Source organism: Lasiodiplodia theobromae, assembly GCF_012971845.1.
Source record: "Lasiodiplodia theobromae strain AM2As chromosome Unknown scaffold_26, whole genome shotgun sequence".
Classification (NCBI taxonomy): Eukaryota; Fungi; Ascomycota; class Dothideomycetes; order Botryosphaeriales; family Botryosphaeriaceae; genus Lasiodiplodia; species Lasiodiplodia theobromae.
Genome location: NW_023336467.1, coordinates 102300 through 122590, shown reverse-complemented (window position 1 = coordinate 122590; position 20291 = coordinate 102300). Strand labels below are relative to the sequence as shown.

At 54.6% G+C, this 20291-nt stretch overlaps 5 protein-coding genes across 5 annotated transcripts; 3 read left to right on the top strand and 2 right to left on the bottom strand.

Annotated features, from left to right (window-relative positions):
• Window positions 1–16: 16 nt before the first annotated feature.
• LTHEOB_8251 (Topoisomerase ii associated protein) lies at window positions 17–2591 on the bottom strand (the record flags this gene model as incomplete). Its single annotated transcript, XM_035517708.1, has 2 exons — window positions 17–2405; window positions 2458–2591. The coding sequence occupies 2 exons, from the start codon at window positions 2589–2591 to the stop codon at window positions 17–19; spliced, it is 2523 nt and encodes an 840-aa protein (XP_035370371.1).
• Window positions 2592–3213: 622 nt separating this feature from the next.
• On the top strand, window positions 3214–4577 carry LTHEOB_8250 (Glycosyl transferase family 15; the record flags this gene model as incomplete). The annotated part of the gene is made up of 3 exons (XM_035517707.1): window positions 3214–3261; window positions 3311–4448; window positions 4513–4577. The coding sequence occupies 3 exons, from the start codon at window positions 3214–3216 to the stop codon at window positions 4575–4577; spliced, it is 1251 nt and encodes a 416-aa protein (XP_035370370.1).
• A 970-nt stretch (window positions 4578–5547) lies between these two features.
• On the bottom strand, window positions 5548–10294 carry LTHEOB_8249 (Ribonuclease III; the record flags this gene model as incomplete). Its single annotated transcript, XM_035517705.1, has 2 exons — window positions 5548–9699; window positions 9770–10294. The coding sequence occupies 2 exons, from the start codon at window positions 10292–10294 to the stop codon at window positions 5548–5550; spliced, it is 4677 nt and encodes a 1558-aa protein (XP_035370369.1).
• A 506-nt stretch (window positions 10295–10800) lies between these two features.
• Window positions 10801–11976, top strand: LTHEOB_8248 (TAP42-like protein; the record flags this gene model as incomplete). The annotated part of the gene is made up of 3 exons (XM_035517704.1): window positions 10801–11027; window positions 11079–11355; window positions 11404–11976. The coding sequence occupies 3 exons, from the start codon at window positions 10801–10803 to the stop codon at window positions 11974–11976; spliced, it is 1077 nt and encodes a 358-aa protein (XP_035370368.1).
• Window positions 11977–14164: 2188 nt separating this feature from the next.
• LTHEOB_8247 (Hamartin) lies at window positions 14165–17617 on the top strand (the record flags this gene model as incomplete). Its single annotated transcript, XM_035517703.1, has 4 exons — window positions 14165–14175; window positions 14227–14782; window positions 14834–17375; window positions 17523–17617. 4 exons carry the CDS (start codon window positions 14165–14167, stop codon window positions 17615–17617), a joined length of 3204 nt encoding a protein of 1067 aa, XP_035370367.1.
• Window positions 17618–20291: the final 2674 nt, after the last annotated feature.

Here is a 20291-nt window from a genome sequence, read left to right as displayed (position 1 = left end):
CGATTCTCAATAATCCTTAGCCAAGCAACTCAACGTCCAAGCCAATCGCCCTCATGAACAAGTTAACATGGCCAAGTCTCGTCGCAGACAACTCCTTAGGGAGCGCCTTGCAAATGTTGACGGTGTCCATGACACGATCCTTGACGCCAATAACCAGTCTCTGTTGTTGCTCGGCGGATGCGCTCGCACCCATGGATGCAAGGAATTGCCACACGTAAACGTCCTCATCATCCTTGACGGTGCCGGGGAAGATGTACGGCAGCACAGGCTCAACGGTGTCGAAGAGACGATTGTACAGTTGCTCGATCTGCTGAAGATCCTGCGAGGTGGCTGCTGATGGCGGGGTGCTTTCTTTGACCAGCTCTGCGCGCGAGACAAAGATGGTAAGGATGGACAAACCGATCTTGGTGCGGACCAGCACGGGAATATTGGTGCGGTCAAGGACCAGGCCCAAGAGACCAATGACGATGTTCAGGGGCGCCTCGTTCACATAGGCGAAGAGAGGAGGCATAACGGCTTGAGCGAACAGCTCGATCTCCTCCTTTGCTGCGCGCGGAAGCGGGGTGAGAGGATCGGCAGGGATGCCATGCTGAACCACATCCAGAGTGTCCAAGTGCACGACAATCATGGTCAAGATTGTCACGCGCTGCTGCTCATCGATATGGCGGAAGATGCGCGGAATGGCCTTCTTGCCCTTCGGGTGCGACAGAATAGCGATGAAAGGGTGCGGAACGTTGGAGCCAGGCATGATGGGGTCCATGACCTTCAAACTCTGCCAAAGCTTTTGGTTCAGCTCCTGAACCTTGTGCTGCCACTCCATGTGCTCCTGGATCTGAGCAGGGCTGCTGCCGTCGTTCAGCGGAGGGGGCATGTTGCGCTCATGATCCTCCATCTTCATAAGAATATTGTAGACGTTCTCAATGTTGCGCAGGGTCGCCTTGCGGTCGGCGACGTCATGGTGGGCCCGGCTGGGTCGACGTCCGGCACCGTTCGGCCTGCCTTCTCCTTCTGGCTTCTTGATGTTCAGCAGGGGCTTGGGCGTCTTTGCGTTGCTAAACGAGATCTTGCCGAGGCTGCCCTCGATAACAAGTTGCTTGTTCTTGGGCTTCGCTTTGGCTGCCTCGACCGCGCGTTGCACCTGCTGCTCCATGCGCTGGGCGTGGTTGTCACCGCCGCGGTGGTGCCGGCGGCCTCCATAGCGGCCACCAGTCTGGAACAGGTAGGTTTGAGCAAACTGGTTGGCAGGTTGGTGAGGGTTCTGACGCGGAGCTCCACGAATCTGCGAAAAGACCTGGTAATAGAAGTCTTCGGCAAGGGCAGCCTCGGGGCCTTGGTCATCAATGCTACCGGTAGCCGTGACAAGCTGCTGGAGCTGAATGCGGGTGATGAAATTCTTGTCCTGCGGGGTCATAAGGCCGTTGTCCTTGGAAAGCATGTGGATCTTATGGATCCTCTTTGCACGCTTGGCGTCTTCCTCCAGAAAAGCAGCGCGCTCAGCATCGGAGAGACGTAGCAGTTGCTCCGGGTGAGTGATGACCTGGCCCTGATACGAAGGACCGCGTGCATGAGCTGGTCCAGTCGGCGGCATGCGGTTGAAGGCCTGAGCTACGGGCTGGCCTGGGCCGGAGAGATGGTTCGGGTTTTGGAGGATCTGGCGGGGCTGCTGCGGAAGCTGGTGCATCTGAGGCGGAGTACCGCGCTGGCCTTGTTGTTCTTGCCTCTGGCGTTGGAGGATCTGGGGCTGCGGGATGCTCTGGGCAGGCAGCTCATGCGGCATCTGCTGCTGAGGAATTGACGGAGGACGCTGCTGAGCAAACTGAGGGGGGAACTGCTGGTGGCGCTGGAGGATCTGCGGCGGAGCTCCGAAGGGCTGCTGGCCCCAGTTTGGCGGGGGCTGCTGCGGAAAGCCAGGCATAGCGGGCTGAGGCGTGGGCTGGGTAACGGGAGGTTGAACAGGCTGCTGTTGGACACCGTACTTCTTCTGGGCAAGCATAGCAGCCTCAACCTCCTCCAGACTCATCATCTTCCTGCTAGCGGCCGGGGCAGCATGCTGGGGCGGGAGCTGCTGGCGCTGGTTCTCCTGGCTCGGGGTGGTCTTCTTCGGGATTCCCCAGATATCAGCGCTCGCCTCGAGGTTGCCAATGTAGCCAGGTTGGGCATAGTTTTCGTATCCAGTCTTGACGGGCTTCCTCTCCTCCCTTTTCACCTGGGACGGGGGCTGGCGAGCACTGTACAGCATCTGCTCCTCGTGGATTGTGCCGGCAATCTTGGCCGTCTGGCCGGAGAAGTCGAAGTCCTTGCCGACGGACTGGGCAGGCTCGCCGCCAAAGGTGTCATCGTTGAAGGCGTCATCGGTTTCATCAAGCTGGTCTCCGAGGCCATCGTAGGTGTCGTCAAAATTGAGGCTGCAGCAGAGCTCAGGTCAGCACAGTAGAGTGAGGGAAGGCAGAGACTTACGCATCGTCGTCGGCGGGGGCGCCCTGACCGGAGAGCCCGGCCCACGGGTCGGGCGTCTGGCCAAAGCCAGGCGCAGACGAGTGGTGGGCGGGACGGTCCCGCGGCAACGACGTGTCGAAGCCGAAAAAGGACATTTCGGGGGGCGTGGGCGACAATGGCAGGGTGGGTGGCGGGGGGGCGGTGACGTGCTGGGGTGGGTGAGATGCGGGCTCGGCGGCGGTCGTGGTGTTTACGACATGGACTTTTCGGCGATCCTCAGCGCCAGTGCGCGCTGGTTGGCGTGTCGCGGGGCCGCCGCTAGGTGCAGATGGCGAAACCGCGCCGAGAAACTCACAGCGAGAAGGACACAGTGCGGCAACGGTGCCTCAGTAATGAGCGACGCGTGCCGGAGGCCGGGCTGGAAGGCAGCACGGGCCCGGGCTTAGACCCCTTCCTTGCTGCTGATTGCACACTCAGCGCCATACGAGCGCGCGGTGGCCGCGTGTTGTACTGGAATTCTGCCCTCCCCTTCGTACCCTAAACCGCCCTAACACGTATCTCTTTCGCTCGCTCGCTCCCTTTCGTCCTGCCTCTCCTTCGCCGCTCAATGCCTCAACGCTGCTCGCCCAGCCGTCGCACATAACATCCAGCGCGCGCCCGCCTACCTGAACCTGCGCCGTTGAATACCACGCAGCCCCTTTCAGCCACACCCGGCCTACGTAGCCCAGCTGCTCCTCTGTCCGCCTCGTTCCAGCGCACGCCGCTCCGGACACAACCATGGCAGGCACACAGCGCTACATGCGCTACATCGTCTTTGCCTTCATCGTGCGTAGACCGCGCCCGTTTTGCCGAGTCCCGCTAACCGCCTATCCAGGTGCTTATGCTTATCTTCTTCTTCTCTTCGTCCGATGTCCCTACGAGCCGCCTGCAGAGCGCCAGCGAGATCATAAAGGAGCAGGGCTCCAAATGGAAGGGCTCTGGTGCCTCGACCGAGCCTGGCTCCAACGAGCTTCCCGTCGTCAACTCTCCCGGCCACTCCGGCAGCTCGTCCCAGGGCACCACCCCGAATACTCCTACTCAATTGACCGGCACCGCCCCCGGCGAGCGTATGAACGCCACCTTTGTCACTCTGGCCCGTAACTCGGACGTCTGGGAGATTGCTCGCTCCATTCGCCAGGTCGAGGACCGCTTCAACCGCAAGTTCAACTACGACTGGGTCTTCCTGAACGACGACGACTTCGATGAGAACTTCAAGCGCGTCACCACCTCGCTCGTGTCCGGTAACACCAAGTACGGCAAGATCGACACCGACCAGTGGTCTTTCCCGCCCTGGATCGACACCAACAAGGCCGCCAAGGTCCGTGACGAGATGAAGCAGAAGCAGATCATCTACGGCGACTCCATCAGCTACCGCCACATGTGCCGCTACGAGTCTGGCTTTTTCTTCCGTCACCCGTTGATGCTCGACTACGAGTGGTACTGGCGCGTCGAGCCCAGCATCGAGCTCTTCTGCGACATCAACTACGACACCTTCAAGTTCATGGCCGACAACAAGAAGAAGTACTCTTTCGTGCTTAGTCTGTACGAGTACGTCGAGACTATTCCCACTCTCTGGGACAGCGTCAAGGGTTTCATGCAGAAGTATCCCCAGCACATCGCCAAGGACAACTCCATGGCTTTCCTCAGCGACGATGACGGCAAGACCTACAACCACTGCCACTTCTGGTCCAACTTCGAGATCGGTAACCTCAACTGGCTCCGCAGCGAGGCTTACATTGACTTCTTCACGCACCTTGACCACGATGGCGGTTTCTTCTACGAGCGTTGGGGCGACGCGCCTGTGCACTCGATCGCTGCTGGTCTTATGCTCAACAAGGACGAGATCCACTTCTTTGATGATATTGCCTACTACCACGTCCCTTTCACCCACTGCCCGACTAGCCAGAAGACACGCACTGACAACAAGTGCCACTGCAACCCTGGTGACAACTTCGACTGGAACGGCTATTCCTGTAAGTTCTGCGCCCTTTACTCTTCCAGCTGCCAGCCGCTAACCATGCATTCTCATCGCAACAGGCACTGCACGCTTCTTTGAAGTCAACAATATGGAGAAACCAGAGGGGTACGAAAAGCAGCAATAAACCCTTTCGCATTTTTTTCTAGTAGTAAACCCGTACTTCAAAACAAACTACGACCACTTTGATTTTTTTGTTCTTCTTGAAGGACCCAACAAACTGATTGTTTCTTCATTCCCTTTGCCTCGTAAAGAGCTCCATGGAACAAGTCTCAACGCATCAAAATCTCCATCCGCATCGTAGCCATGCTCGCATTCATTGGCCTTTGCGTCATCTTTTGGAGATCGCACCGGTTCTACAACACCGCCAGACTGGATTCCAGCGGAAACTATTGGATCAGGTGACCTACCCGTCGTGACGGTTGTCATGCTTGACTGCTGTACATGATGTATAGGCATCTAGTCCATAGTTATCTTCTTCGCTTCAATTTGCCCAGGCGCTTGTCTTACGAGCCCGGGATAGGGATACAAAAAGATGGAATGTCTTTCATTTTTCACTTTTTACGCCTTTCACGCAGGACACGCTATGTACTATCATCAAGGAAAAGGAACCTCGCGCACGAGATTTCCTCTCGCGGCGAGCAGATGTGGGATATGGCGCTGGTTCTTTATGCTCAATGTCAAACTGGAGGATTGCGGGGGGAAATGAAGATGAGGAGTCTTCACGATGTATGTTTTTCCTGTGCTCCGGTACACCTGCGGTCCTGTACTGTAGAATGGTTCGTGGCGTTTGTAACAATCCATCAGGAGACACACTCCTACTACAACAAAATCGGGTTTCCGAATGATCGTTGGTGTCACGGCCACGATGCCTTCGTCTCATGTGAGATAATACTTCGCAACCTTGACGAAGAACGAAACTCAACTTGTGCAAGCAATAAAAGCTTTCGTCAAGACGACAATGTATGATTACTACATCTACATGTATGTCCGGACGCTTGCTTCGGCTACCCGTAAGAGTTGTCATAGCACCCTGCATTGGCTGGCAATGCATTTGCCTAAAATGCTCGAGTTCACCCGCTTCCCCTCCATTCGGATCAAACTCCCCTCTTCACAATACGAACATGAGTATCTTCGGCTTCACCAACCTCCACCAAATCACCCGCATCGTCATCGTCATCACCGCATTCCTCTTCATCACTCTGCTCGTCGCAGTCACATCCGTACATCTCTTTGAACTGGAACAGCGGCATGGTTTCAAGGTCGTCAAGCGCAAACTTCGCAGCCTTGGCCTTGGCGTTCTTCCCAGAAGAAGCCATACCCTCGGCAATAATGCGGTTGTGTACCATGACACCGGCGATGCACCTGACCGGGGCGCCGGGCGTGATAGTCGGCAGCTCCTGGACCATGACCTTGTGCTCGGTGCAGCCGAGCACCTCGAGGAAGAGGCGGTGGAGGCGGACGATGGGGTGCGCGTTGGCGTACGAGTCGTAGATGGTGATGTCCTCGAAGTACCATTTGATGTGCATCTCGAAGAACTTCTGGACCTCGGCGAAGTCGTATTCGCTGTCGACGAACAGCGCGCCGACGTATGCCTCGACTATGTCGGGAAGGCACTTCGGCGGCGGCTTGACCGACACCCAGAAATCGCGCGCTCCGTTGGCGTTGTGCTCGGCCTCGCGGATTTCGGTGACGTAGTCGCGGATCTGGTATTCGAGCTGTGAGTGGTAGTACTTGAGGTGCTTGTGGAATCCGAGCTTCACGCAGACGGCGCCGAGAAATCTGTTGGACACCATGGCCATCTTGTGCTCCGTCAGCCACTGAGGGTCTTTGTCCGGAAAGTTGTAGACTAGCCAGGTAATACAAGCGTTGTCAATGAGCGAGTCGCCCAGGAACTCCAAGCGCTGGTAGGAGGGTACTTTCTCGAATGTGTAGGGATAAGAAGGGTGTATGAAGGCCGATCTCAACAGCTTCGCTGAACGGAAGCGGTATGGGTGCTCCTTCTCGGCTTGATTGACTAAATCCATTTGCGCGGCCGTGGGCTCCGCATCGAGATAAGCTGGCTTCTCGTATGCGTCAAAATACTCTGACCACTTCTTCATGGTGTGTTCTGGGCTGGCCACGAGATTGGTGACTGCCTTCACAGCGTTATCCCAGTTTTCTTGCTTCCATTCGTCTCGACTGTCGTGTGTCAAATACGCCGCCCCAATGAGAGCCTCGCAGACGTCGGCAATAGTCTTGTCACCAAGACCATGCTTGATCACTTCTTCTCCAGTTCTCTTGTGGCCTTTGCCTTCCAACATCTTTAGGCCATCCGGATACCACGTTCTTCTTGAGAATGCCATGCTGCGGATGTACTTGGTGAGCTGCAGCTCTTTTGCAGTTTCAAACAGGTTTTGGTTGCACACCAGGCACATCCTCTTGACATGGAAATCGAACTCATTGTCATCCGGATTCTCTCCGAAGAGGGCAATCGAGGTGGCCATCTTGAGAAAACAATCTCCCATGAATTCAAGACGCTCGTAGTTGTTGCCCATACCGCGGCGGAAGTTCAGAACCTCTTCTCCGTGTTCCTCGGTGTTGTCCGAATCCTTCGTCACCGCCTCCAACGCCAAGTCAGGACGGATGTCCAGTCCCAGAAGCTGACAAGCTTCCAACGCAATGAGATATTGGTCTATGCGATGGATCACAGCGGGGAAGATGTAGATGGTGGCCACAGCTGCGGGATGAAGCGTTGATATCCTCAGAGGTTCCGGACACAGGTACACCTTTGATCGGAGATCGCCTTCACGCCTCTCGGGTTCCGCCAACATGTTGCGGCGATGGAGCACCTGCCTTGCTTCGATTACCGGCTGATCACGGTTCCAGGTTGAGTCGGCCTTCGCTCTTGACATCTTATACAGACTAATGGAGTAGTTCAGGATGTCTTTCCTGTGTTCAACCGTCTTTCCTTTGACAGCGTCTTCCGGCACAGGGTCTGTCGGCTTCAGATCTCCCTTAAGGCATTCCGTAAAAAAGCGCCGACCTCCGTCCCACTTGTCGACCAGATACTTGTCCAGAAGAAAATCATCCGACATCTCCGCCGTCCAATGGTACTCAACGTGCTTTTGGACCTCCTCCAAAGCTGCCCAATCGAGGATGTCTCGTAAACCATAAAATCCACCATCAAGCACCTGATAGCAAGCCTTCATCGGGGCAATCCAATAGGACATCTTGGCGTGGTCCTCTTCGTATGTCTTGTTGAAGATGTCTTTGAACGCCCTGAGTGTGTATGTAGTCAAATACTGAACTTCATCGAAGCTGCATTTGAAGACAGACGTCAAAGGCGTCAGCTGGACCATACTCGCGGTTCCAGAATTGAGGAAAATTGGAAACTCCGGAAGGCTTGGGAGAGGTGTACGAGTAAGTATCGCTAGCGGCTGATTCGGCCTTTCAAGACCATCTGGAAGTTCAATGACAGTGATATGTAGTTCTTCCGGAGTTGTACCACGGGTAGCTTCCCATAGTTGCGGCTTCGTCATCATATCGTACGCACTAGTCTTCTTGCAATTCAATGCCAGTCGGGCGTTTCTCATAGCAGGAAGCTGCTTTGTGTAGATCGGCAGGAGATTCTCGTCGAGGTACCCGCCTTCGCGGAGTTGGACACATGCTTCGAAGGCTGCTGAGCGTTTTGAAATAGCCTTTCGCGCACACAGACGACCCATTGCTGATGGGATGGGTGAATTTTCTGGGAGGATAACCTCACAGATGAATTTACCTGACCGAGGGGACACAATATAGAGAGGATCAAAAGGAACTTCTCCCTGCCTGGGGAGTAGTGCTGTAAAGTGAGCAAGGACGCTGAGGCTGGAATCATAGGTGAGCTTCGCCTTGGTGCTGGGTTCCGTGTAAGTTCTAAAGTCTGTGCGATCGAGAATGAGGTCATCCAGATCCGCGTCGTTTCCTTTCAGGAGGCGATCCTCCGGCAAAGCCTCGCAGAACTGCCGCATCAACTTCTCTGCCTGGCGAGCTTCCAGAACAAGCTGCCTGTGGCGTAAATTGCCCTCCTCAATCATGTGCAAGTATCGGGAATTCTTGTGCCGGGCTCGGCCCCTGGACTGCACATACTGGATCATCGTTTTGTAAAGGTCGAATCTGACGACTAGGTTGCAGTCGGGTACGTCGAGGCCTTCCTCAGCAACAGAGGTTGCAAACAGGCAGTTCAATTCCCCCTTTTTGAATTTTAAGAGAGTCATGACCTGGTCGCGGAAGGTGATGTTGAGGTCATTCCCTTTGCCCGTACTACCGACGATCATGCCGGATTTGAGGTGCTGGCCTCCAATGCTGCTGAAGACGCGGTGCAACAGACGAGCAGTGTCTCGCCGCTCGACGAAGACGATGCACCTTGCTTTCGTTGGCCGTTCAAAGTACCGGAACAGCCAACTGTGCAGCTCCAAGACCTTTGAACTCAGACATGTCAAGTTCAGCTGAGGCTCGCCGAACATATGACTGCTAACCATCTTTGCAGCTTCTCTCAATCTTGCTACCTCCTCGTCGAGGGCCGATATCGACTTGAACCTTTTGTTCCGGTGATATTCTTGTTCTCGACGGCTCTCAAGCTTCTTTGCCTCTTCCTCCTGGAGAGCATAAAACCAGAACATGTCCGAGCACCATGCACCGAGCTGAGAGCTTGCCTCTTTGGAAGACTGAAAGAGAGTGCGGAATGCTTCCATGTCGGCAAACTTCTCTTTCATCTTGATGTGCAGCGGTGTCTCGAACGGCTTCTCAAGTGGAGCGTATATCACCACGTTCTCGTCCGGGCGACTGATTGTCTTGCGCAATAGGTCCAGGTTTGAGGTGGTTGCGATGCGGCAATGTAAGAGTGCTTCGAGATCACTAGCGGGTTGAGCAACGTCCACCTTTGCATCCACCGGCGAGGCTGTCATTCCGAATATTCTGGGACGTTTGCTCTGATCTGTAGGGACGTAATAATCATTGATGATCTTAGCGTAGCTGTGGCCCTTTTTGGCATGATGAGCTTCGTCGAAGATTAGTAGATTGATCTGCTCCATGGTGATGAAGGAATGCATGAGGCACTGGGCGAGGACTTCAGCGGTGCAAACAAGGACCATGTTCTGCTCGAAGTGCTTCGTCCAAGTCTGCTTTGACCAAAGATCACACCTCATTGCTCCACAGAAACGCTCCACCTTCTGATCGAGGTTAGACTCCAGAACAGCAAATTGCTGGAAAACCAATGTTACAGAATCAACCTATAATCTCTTTTCAGCGGATATTTCAACAAATTTGGGGGTTCGTCGGGGGAAAACAAGAAAGTCATACGAGGAAGAAGGAAATGCGAGGAGCTTTGCCCGCTGCACGATCCTCGAGCTCTTTGTCGATGATATGCTTGAGCAGAAGCACAGCGATGAGGGTCTTTCCCGAACCAGTATCAAGTACAGCGATGACATTCTCTTCTTTGGCCCTCTCGAAGAGCTCCAGCTGATATTCGCGTGGATCGGTTATGACGTTGGAATCTTGTTTGGCCAACAAGTTTCGAATGGAGAGGGAGTCATCATTGGCCGTCTTTAGAGCTTCCTTCACCTCTCGGTCCGTTACTTGTTCTGCACGTTTTGCAACCCATGAACTGAAAAGGGCCTGTTGCAGACGCTTCTTCTCCGAGATATTGTGAGCAACTCCGGAGTTTGGCAGTTCGTCGTCACTTTCTGAGTCTTCATAGTTCTTGGCAGGGTGCTGAGACTTGGCGACATCTTGAAGGGCGGCTGTCTTAAGTGGTGCGTGACCTGCATCACAGCCTGGAGACGACAAGTCTATCAGAAGTTCTTCTCCCGGCGAGCTGTGCGCCATGGTGTTCACAGCCGGAGATGCAGAGTGCGGGTATGCGACAGGCCAAGGTGGAGATGGGCGATGCCAGGATCCAATGCACTGTGCCGACAATAGGATGCACTGCCTGCGATGAATAGACGAAGTGGAGAGAGGGTTAGCAGAAGATGTAGAGTGAATGGTTGCGCGAATGGCGCAGAGATGTATCTTATGACCCGTCGTTTGCTGTATGCAGCAGGTGCAAGCAGCAAACGCCTGCGTCGCAGCTGCCTGAATTAGCAGTCCGTGCTGAGGTCGGATTGCTCTCCAGGGTCTTGTGTCGGAGAGGCAAACAACTGGAAGTAAGCTGGCCGTGTGACGCAGCGGATGTCGTGGCCGGGGGTCGCGAGTGTCCGTGCGCGCGCATCATGGCGGACGCGCTAAGACACGGCGCACGTGATGATGATTTTCCATGCAGTTCAGGTAGGTTCCTTCTCAGCGGCAACAACCTCCAACACAACAACACATCCCTACCACCCCAGACGTCGGAAATGAGCAACGAATCTGAACAGCAGCCGCAGAGCCTTCGCGCTTTGTTTTCAAGTGCAGAGGCCAAAAGAAAAGACCTCGAGGCTACTTACGACTCAAACAGCGATGCTTACCAGCAGAAGCTCAGCTCAGCTATCGCCACCTATGAAGAGTGTTTGAAAGTCGCTGATCGCGTTTCGCTGTTCAGCCCCAACGAGACTCTGGAGGATGTGTCGTCGGGGGATATTCAGTAGGATGCATCGTCTTGATCTTTCCTTTCATCTTCTCATCTTCTCTGCAGATACATGATCATTAACTACCATCTGGCTGAGCTGCTCCAAAGGATCGTTGGCACAGACCGCAAGGCCACACTTCTCAGTGCCCGAGGGTGCTACGAAAAATTCATGAAGTTGCTCGATAGCTACGACGTTTTGTCTAAGCCCGACGCCAAGCTCTACGAGAAGTATCAGGAGTCCCCCAACTCCTTCTCTACTGCATCTACTTCAGATGCCGCAGCTAGACGGGAGACAAAGATTGCCCGCTTTAGAGCCGAGAAAGAGCTGAAAGCGAAGCTCGAGGTACGTTCGTCGGCGATATCACGTGGTCTCTTAGTAACTGGTGTCCAGCATCTCAACCAAAATCCCGCCGCTTTCCAGAATGACGAGGATGCTCTGCGTCAGCTGCACCTCACAAATATTGCTCTTTGCGTCCACCAGACTTTTGCGTCCCTCGAGTCGATAGCGCAGGAACTGCAGATTCTGGCAATGGCTCCGCCTGCGCCTCCACCGAATGCGGGCCCCACTGCAGAGGATTTGCGGCAGCGTGACCGCCGAGGCGATGGTTATTCGGAGCGCCTGGATGCCCCTCTCGCGGGCCTGTCAAACCGCACTGGGCCTATCCTAAGCGCAGACGGAAAGCCGCTGCGACCCTTCACGCTTCTTGACAACAGACAAAGGGTACAGCAAGGGGTCTTCCGACCAGATCACAGCTTACCCACCATGACCATCGACGAGTACCTTGATGAAGAAAGAAAGAGGGGAGGTATCATTGAAGGGGGCGGCGAGCAGTCAGGAATGCAACCGGAGCCGGATGAGGACAATATGGAGAAGGCCGATGCGGAGACGATGAAGGCGCGCGCATGGGATGATTTCAAGGACGACAACCCCAAAGGTGCCGGCAACACGATGAACAGAGGCTAACGACAGCCCTGTTGCACTGTCTGCAACCACATGGCTTAATTGGGCGCCGATTTTGGTTGCGTCGGTTCCGCCGGCAAAAGGGAGATTGGCGCGCGTCCAAATCGATGGCTGTCTTGGCCAGATCTCGGGCTACGAGTAGTTAAGACAGCATCACCCCACAAAAGATGGGTGGATCAGTGGCACTCAGAGGCCGAGAGAAGCATTCTCGAATGAGACGTTAATTAATCTGCAACCCATGGCAAATTTGAGGATTCGACGTGTATCTCAGCCCGCTGGGACGATGGCTAATAAGGGTAGCTCGCCGTGATGAAGATAGTACGTAGCTTTAGCCGAGGCTCGATCTTTGACGACAGCCTCATGGAAGGTCCCGTCTGGCCGTCAGCCCTCTCGGCAACGATGCTGCGCCCAGTTTGATTGATGGTCCCCTGAAGGCTCAGAATCCCTGATCGCCCGGCCGTTCGCGCACCGCAATAACAGTCGCGTGGGGTCGCTTTCTTATCTCGACGGCGTCATTATCATCGACTTACCACATGCGTTATGAGCAATGCTTGCAACGGTAGTCTGATGGGGCGCGGATACGAAGCAGCCTAAACTAACCACGCCGCGAGCGCGCCGCGTCCAGAACGCAGCAGTGGCATGCTGTTCTGTAAGTGCAAAGTTTTCCACATCTGAGTAGTGGACTAGTTTGATGCATTATGCGCGCGACGACAGGACGCATGTACGGTGTTTGCAGCTTTGCACACCGTCAGACGCTGAAGAGAGGGTCGCCATGCGGTGCACCCCGATGGGCCGGGGGAGCTTAAGATCCTGCCCGATTCTGCAGCAGAGGCTACTGAGGGGCACTGCAGCCGAAGGCTAGCGCGAAGAATAGCATAGGGCATTTATGCCTCAGCTTTTTTTTTAAAAAAAAAAAATCAAAACAACATATGAGTAGTTGAAGCTATCGTATGGACGTATATGTAGAGTCAATTCGACACTCTCGTCCGGACGGTAGCTTCAACTGCCCATGACATGAGCGAAAATAAATTAACGCCAGGCTCCGGATGCAATACCCCTCTGTAGAATGGCTAAGCGGAAGGAATAATAATGCAGCTGCAGGTACTTTGTGCAAGCGCGTTTTAGTGGCACCTCAGGCCGCCACACCAGGGGGAATGGCTGCCGTGACGACGCTCGCGCGAGCGGTAGCCTCCTTGCGTGGATCGGCTGCGATCTCAGAGCTGCTGTGCTCGTGGGCGTCGGCAGGGTGGCTTCAGCCCACATCCGCACCTGGCGGCGATCATCGGCGCCAGAAACTCATTGGAGGCCCAATGTCCGCCGGCTAACCTTATCACTGCGCTCGGATGGACCCTCTCTTCTCCAAAGGATGCTGCATGGCTGAGGCGCCTCGCACGCGGCACATCGGCTGCTAGTGCTGAGGGCTGGGTGGCAGCAGACCGATGACGCTGACGGCTGTCCTGTGTCTCAATGTCACAAAGCTTGGGCCGTGAGCGATGCTCTTGAGGCTTCCGGATGGGGCCGGCGGAAACGAGCGCAGCAGCTTTTTGGGCAGGTCCTGGGGGATGTGCTGAGGCGCTAGGCGGCGTCTGCCCGTTTTCTCTAACGTCCCAGCGGCCGGGGCACAACCCCTACGGCAGCCTATCACTCTGGGCGGCGCGGACAGTGGCATTCGAGAGGACGCGTCGCATCCCCGTCGGGGGCTGCATCTGCATCCTGCCGCCCGCGACGAGAGCAGCGCAGGCGCTGTACAACATGCGATGGCGCAGCTGGGTGACGTTATGTGAAAGTATTCGTTATGGTTATGGCGGAGATAATGACGGGGGGCGCTCGGATGGTCGCGCCCACGCCTGCCCAGCCTGGCCTCTGCGGCGGCCAAGGATGCGCCAGGCCCCGGCAGTCTGGGTCACAATTCACAGAGCGCTGCACGAAACGACGTGAGCCGATAATCTATTAGATTGCTACTGCCAGACGGCGTCGTCACATTGCTTATCAGCTCCATCAGTCCCAGCGACCTCTTGATCTGCCGCTGTGGTTGGCGGGAGCAGCCGGCGACCACGACTCGAGCGAATACATCAGCGAGCAAGCTCGCCCCGCCGACCCTGTCACGCCCACGAGCGCGACTATGCCGCACTTTTTTGCGAACGGCTTTGAACTGTCGTAGCATCCCGCACCCACTGCGGAGCGCGCGCAAATGGCCGCCGCGTACGCCCTCCTGCTCTCCTCTCCTCCGCCCGCGCTGACCTAGGAATGCAGCTCTGTAAAGGACGCCGTCAAGGCGCTTGAGTCCGTCTTCGCCGGTCCAACCGTCGCATACCCGCTGCCCGACGAGCTCCAGCAGACCATCGAAGCCTTCGTCGACAGGCACCACGACATTGATGACCAGGACTCGCAGCGCCTGCACGACGAGCTGCTGCAGACCTACAACAACCACGTTCAGGACGAGCCCATCAAGCGCAGCGCATTCCTCAGCGTCCTCCGCCAAGTGCGCCCTGCCATTCGCGGCGATGCCCGTCTGTCGCAATGGTGGAATCTAGTTATAAAGCCCGTAATAGACGGTGTAGGCCACAAGAGGGACGAAATTGAGGATGCGCGCGAGTTCGTGCTGGGGATCCTGGCCTATGAAGCTGACGGCGACGACGACGCCGAGCACGCCCAAGCCGCTGCTTCGTACACTCAGAAGCTCTTGGAGTGCTATCTGAGACGCACTCGCATGCCGACTGGAGAGAGCGACGTCATTACCCCCGAAGACGAGTATGTTGCCCGCGAGATAGAGTCGCTTCTGGTCATGTACGGCCGCCGCAAGCCCAAGGTACGTTGGCGCCCGTTTGCCGGCAAGCGGCCCCAACCTAATTTCTAATAGGAGCTGCTTCTCTCCCTGAACAACCTATTCGTCCAAGCCAAACATCGAGTCCAAGCCCTGGGTCTGCTCTGTACCTTTGTCCGCGTCCAACCCCCACACCTCTACCTGGTCTCCGAAACGCCGCTTGTGGAGAACCTCGAAAAATGCTTGATGATTGACAAGTCTGCCACGGTTGTTGAGATGGCCCTCACCGTGCTCATCATGTTCATGCCGCACATCACCCGTGTACTAGTCTCTCACATGCCGAAGCTTTTCCTGATTTACAGTAGAGTTTTGTGCTGGGACCAGGTTACCGCGCCAATGCCAAATGAAACCCAAAAGACGGAAGAAGCTATCGACACTGACTCCGACGAGGATTCTTCCGACGACGATCGTAGCGATCCGACTTGGGAGAGACTCGAGCACGCCTTTGATCACCCGGAAACATCGGCTCCCGGCGCGCTATACTACTTTACCTTCATTTATGGACTCTTTCCCGTCAATCTCATGAGCTACGTTCGTAAGCCTAGGAGGTTCCTGAAGAACATCAACTATCTCGGTGCAGACGACCTGGTTCTGGATCCTGAGGCTATTCGACGTCGCACCGAGCCTTTCCGGCAGGTCCATCTCTTGCATCCCAACTTCTTCAACATGACTGCCGAGGAGGAGATGAGCGAGAGCCGTTGGCTCAAGAGTGACCCTGCCGATGTCGTCACGGAATGCATGAGCCTGTGCATGGCAGTGTCTGCATCTTTAGATGACCCCGGTCCACCGCCAACCGCCAAGCTACCCGATCTCCCGCAGCCAACCGCACGGCCCGCCCATGTCTCTTTAGTTCCAACTGAAGATATACCTCCACTAGACGAGGACGGAACAACTTCTCCAACAGACGGAAAGCCCAGCAGCAGTTGGCGAAACACTCAATCTACCACTTTGACAAATCCCTCCTCCAAGGATTTTGCGCATCCTAGGAAGCTTTCTCCCCAGCCTCTTGGTGCTAGTCCTGATAGTCCTACCTTACCAGGAGCTACAGTTCCACAGCTTGCTGAAAAGGAGCAACCACAGAACCTGGAAACGTCTTCAGCCCTTCTTGCTTCACCTCGGCTTGAAGCATTTACGCAAACACTCTCTGCAAACCACTATCCGCTCTCACATACACACGCTCGGCTTGCGCAAAACCTTGCAACCCTGCAACGAGAGGTCATGCTATTGCGCAACGACCTGAACTTCGAACGGTACCTGAAGGCGCAGCATCTATCCCACATCGGCCAACTTCAGCGGAGACATATCAAGGAAGCCACAGTTGAGGCGGAAACGCAAAATCTAATCAACACCAACAGAACGCTAAAGGCCAAGCTGCAAAAGGCGAATGAGCTCTACGCACAGCTGAAGAAGGAGACGATGACCGGCAGGAATCAGTCAAAGAAGTGGGAGGGTGAACTGGGCTCGAAGCTCAAGACCTTCCGCGACGAGCAAAAGCAGTGGCACTCCGAGGAAGAGTTGTTCAAGGCAAAACTTGCCAGGGCGGAGAAAGATTGCGAACGTCTCCGGAGACTTCTTGTCGAGGCGGAAGCAAGGGAACTGAATTCAAAGCAAAACCTCAAGTCCATCGAAGTGGAGTTGGAAGAAATGGGCACGCTGAAACAGGAGATCGAAAGCTTGCAGGCGAGGCTGCGCGACTTCGAGCTCAGGGAGCTTGACTTCGAACACGCAAAGGATGAGCAAGAAATGCTGCGCAATGAGCTCAAGTTGGCCAACATGAAGCTCGACAGCCAAGACGCTGAACGGAACAGAATTGCTAGGGCGTATGACCGCAAGTTTGCCCAGATCGAATCTCGCCAACCGGTCGACATTGACACGAAGCACGACCCCACTCAGCTTCCTGCATCAGTGCAGCAGATGATTGACTCGGCTCTTGCTGCAAGCCATTCCAAATTCAACCAACTGAGGAAGACGCACAACCGCCTCCTCCACCGCTTCACTGAACTGGAGATGAAATGTCAAGCTCTTGAGGCTGAGGTGTCGTACGCAAGAGGTCGCACAGGCGGGAATGGCCATGGAAGCCACGACGCACACAGCCCCATCGATGAGCATTCTTCCAGCGGGTTCATCAGAAAGCCTAGCACCGCAGGAAGCGGTAGCATCGCCAGCAGTAGAGGGGCAAGTTTCGCGAACCGCTACGGCCCCAGAACTTACGCCGAGCCACTGCGGATGGATGTGCGCAGCGATGATGAGTTTGATGATGACTACAGCGAGTTCAACTACCCGACCTCCTCATTCTCGGGATACGGTCACCGGCCTTTCACAGCACGTCCCGAGCGCAGCGAGTCGCTTCCAACCAGAACATTCCATCCTATGGACACACTGGGCCCCACATCTGAGCCGCAGTCTCCCACTGATACCATACATGCGCCTCGGTTCCACGCGTTCAATCCTACGGAGCCGCTCGGCTCATCCGATGGCCGTAGTACATTCAGCGCCAATACGAATGGCAGCGGCAGCGATAAGGACAACAAGGTAGCAAAAATAACACCAAAGTCGGAAGTCCGGGTTTATGGCAGAGGTGAGTTCCACCACAATGATTACACTGAGTAAAGTTGGCACGTTGCTTCGATATCGGAAGCATGCCGGCCTCCGAGGGAAGATACAAGCCGAGAAAAGTGAGGCGCGGATGTCATTGACACACAAGCTAATCCTTGTTCTTATGCAGGCGGCGCCCAAAACGTTGGCAAGAAGAAAGATCACACGTCCAAATCCGGCACCGGCGGCTTCAGAGGCTTTAAGGGGCTGATGTCTCAGAACTGACGAGCATCAGTTAAAGTGATTTGCATGCCTGTTGGGCATCTAGTATGCACTTTCCCTCTCCGTGATGGAGTTCAGATGCGTCTAAGTGCGACATCGACTGAGCCCAGACCGCCCTCGTCCTCGCGTTAGAGGACAGTATGAGGCGAAAATCCAGGTGCCAGCCGTATGATCCGTCGATTGCATCATTATCTACTTTGTCGAAGTATTCTCTCACTTGCACTTCTCCTTTGTTGAGCTTTTGTTCTGTCCCCACAATGGGCGTCTTGGAGATTCTATGTTTTAGCATTGGAAGAAAAGTTAACCAGGCACATGGATTTGGCTGTTGGATTCAGGACTGATATCTTGCTCGTTCGAGACCAAGGGCGTTCTTAGCGGAGAAGGGATTTTTCAATGACGGGGCATCGAAATTTTTTTGGGGGGGCAAATTAACGCTATTGGCCTGCTTTCTGCTTCTTCGTCCTGATAGATATTCTTCGTTCACTGCAACAAGGATTGGAAGATTTTGGACCGTGGAACCTCGGTGTCTATCGGGGGCTAGTGTTCCCGGAGCACATGTTCCCATCTCATGTCTTTTGTGTGGTGCCTCAAAAGAGTGAGGCATGGTGCCAGCAAAGGAGTGAAGCGGCCAGAATTAGTAAAAAGCAATAAGTCATCATGATTCAACGGCGTGACTACACGAAAAGTAATGATTGAGGTGCGACAAGCGCCCACAGGCATCCCCTCCCTCATGAGACCAATCCCGCCAGGCTACCCTGCTGGCGCCGCTCCGCCGACGGCACCCCCGCTGACCAAGAGACATGAAGAAAATGGGCCAAGCAGGTGTGGATACTTGGGGCAATGATCTTCACCGCCGCTATTTCTCCTTTCAGGTAGATCTGCTGCCTACTCATTGCTTTTTCTATTTCCTGGTATTGGGTACTTTCGGAAGAATGCTCATGTCATGTTCGATAGTGTCATACCGTGTTGAGCCGGTGAAAGTATCTTTAATGCAGCCTGCAGTTCTTTCACGTGCCGTCGTCCTCTCTCGTCAGCATCTACAGCGCTGCCGTGCTCCGTCTGCTACGATACACGTACCAGGATTCCCCTCCTCTCCGATCATATCTCTCTGAGAGACGTCACATCGCACGAGGAATGTCTCCCGCTTCCCCCAACGCCGCTACCTTCCAGGCAACAGAGAAAAAAATATATATATAATCCTGGTGCGGTTTTCTCGCTACCGCGATTTGCTCGTTGTTCGTAATCGTCGTTGCGCATACAGCCTTGTCACACTGTGGCTGCGGGACCCGATGCTTCGGCGCCTCCCACTTCCGCCAGGTCGGAACTTGTGTGTGCGCGGCCGGGGTTTTTCGGGGACCGGGGGGTTGAGCTTTCACAAGCCTCAGAGGAGTGTGGTGGGTACCCAACCGGACGGATCGATAAATCACTTTTTTTTTCTTAGCGGCTGTTGGAATTGATAGATCGGCGAACCACTACTGCGTGGTGACCCCTCTCTCACAGAAAGACTGACTCAGCACCGTGTGTGCGTGTGTCGGCCCGGATGAGGGTCGGAGATGGGGAGCGATAGGGAGACGGTTTTGTAATCGGCGTGGGTGTGTGACCGACTTTCCGGTCAACTCCGGGGTGGATGGCATGGGTCCGTTGCGAAGAATGGCAACACGATCGGCGAGTTGCGCGTGGGGGCGTGGCATGATCGATACTGCTGATCGGCGCAGGAACAGGGACTTTTCCCTGCCAGTTTCATCAGCAGTTGGTGTAGACAAGGCTCTGGGCTAGATGCAGGGCAATAGTGATCACCGTTGTGAACATTGGATAATTTAGTGTGGGCTATTGAGGAAGTGGGGATGTACTGAGATAAGGCGGTTGCGGTTTTTCTTTTTATTTCTTAGAATTTTCTCCTTTGGTCCGCGACCGCACTAGAAGAGATGGACAGGAAGAAACTTGGGCGCTAGTATGAGATAAGCTCTACGGTATCTGCGTTCCCAATTATGGTGATATTTCTACTCAACCGCACATATCAACTAACCCAAAAAGGAAAGTTTGCGAAGCCATTCAGAGCTCAATGACGGTTGCGATGTATTTATACTTATTGCTTTCAATATTTCGACATAATAAACCCTACTGCATCTTATTGTTCATATTTAGCGATTTATTCGTTGTGTTGCGTTGCCCTTCGAAAGAGAGCCTACCGTTCAAGGCTTTGTCCTTATTGCCATGCATTGTTAACTTTGAATATCTGAACAGGCAGAATTCCGCTTCATTTACCAGCATCAATGAGATGACTCCTGGCATGGAAGCCTTCAATGCTGCCTTTTTCCATGGTGGACATAATCTTCGGGAATGCTTGGCTCGCGTAACAATTAGGCAGCCTTGCAGTGCAGCCTGTTAATTCCAAGGCTGATGTTAGGCGAATTGAGAAGAGCCCGAATGAACGGCTCTAGAGGGCCATGAGAAATCATGAGCAAGCTTGTCTTGTATTACGGCACAGCCATTGGATGGACAGCAGTCTGAACCAATCACATGTGGGTCCTAGGCAGCACAGCCTTCGAAAGTGCGTTGTGGTTCTCGCGCAGCAGGCAGCCCAACGAAGCCCAGTCATCGTGTAAGCACAGGATTGGGGGCTGCATCCTTAGGGAAAGCCTGTTAAGTCACTAAGTCACTATAAATAGATATGCTA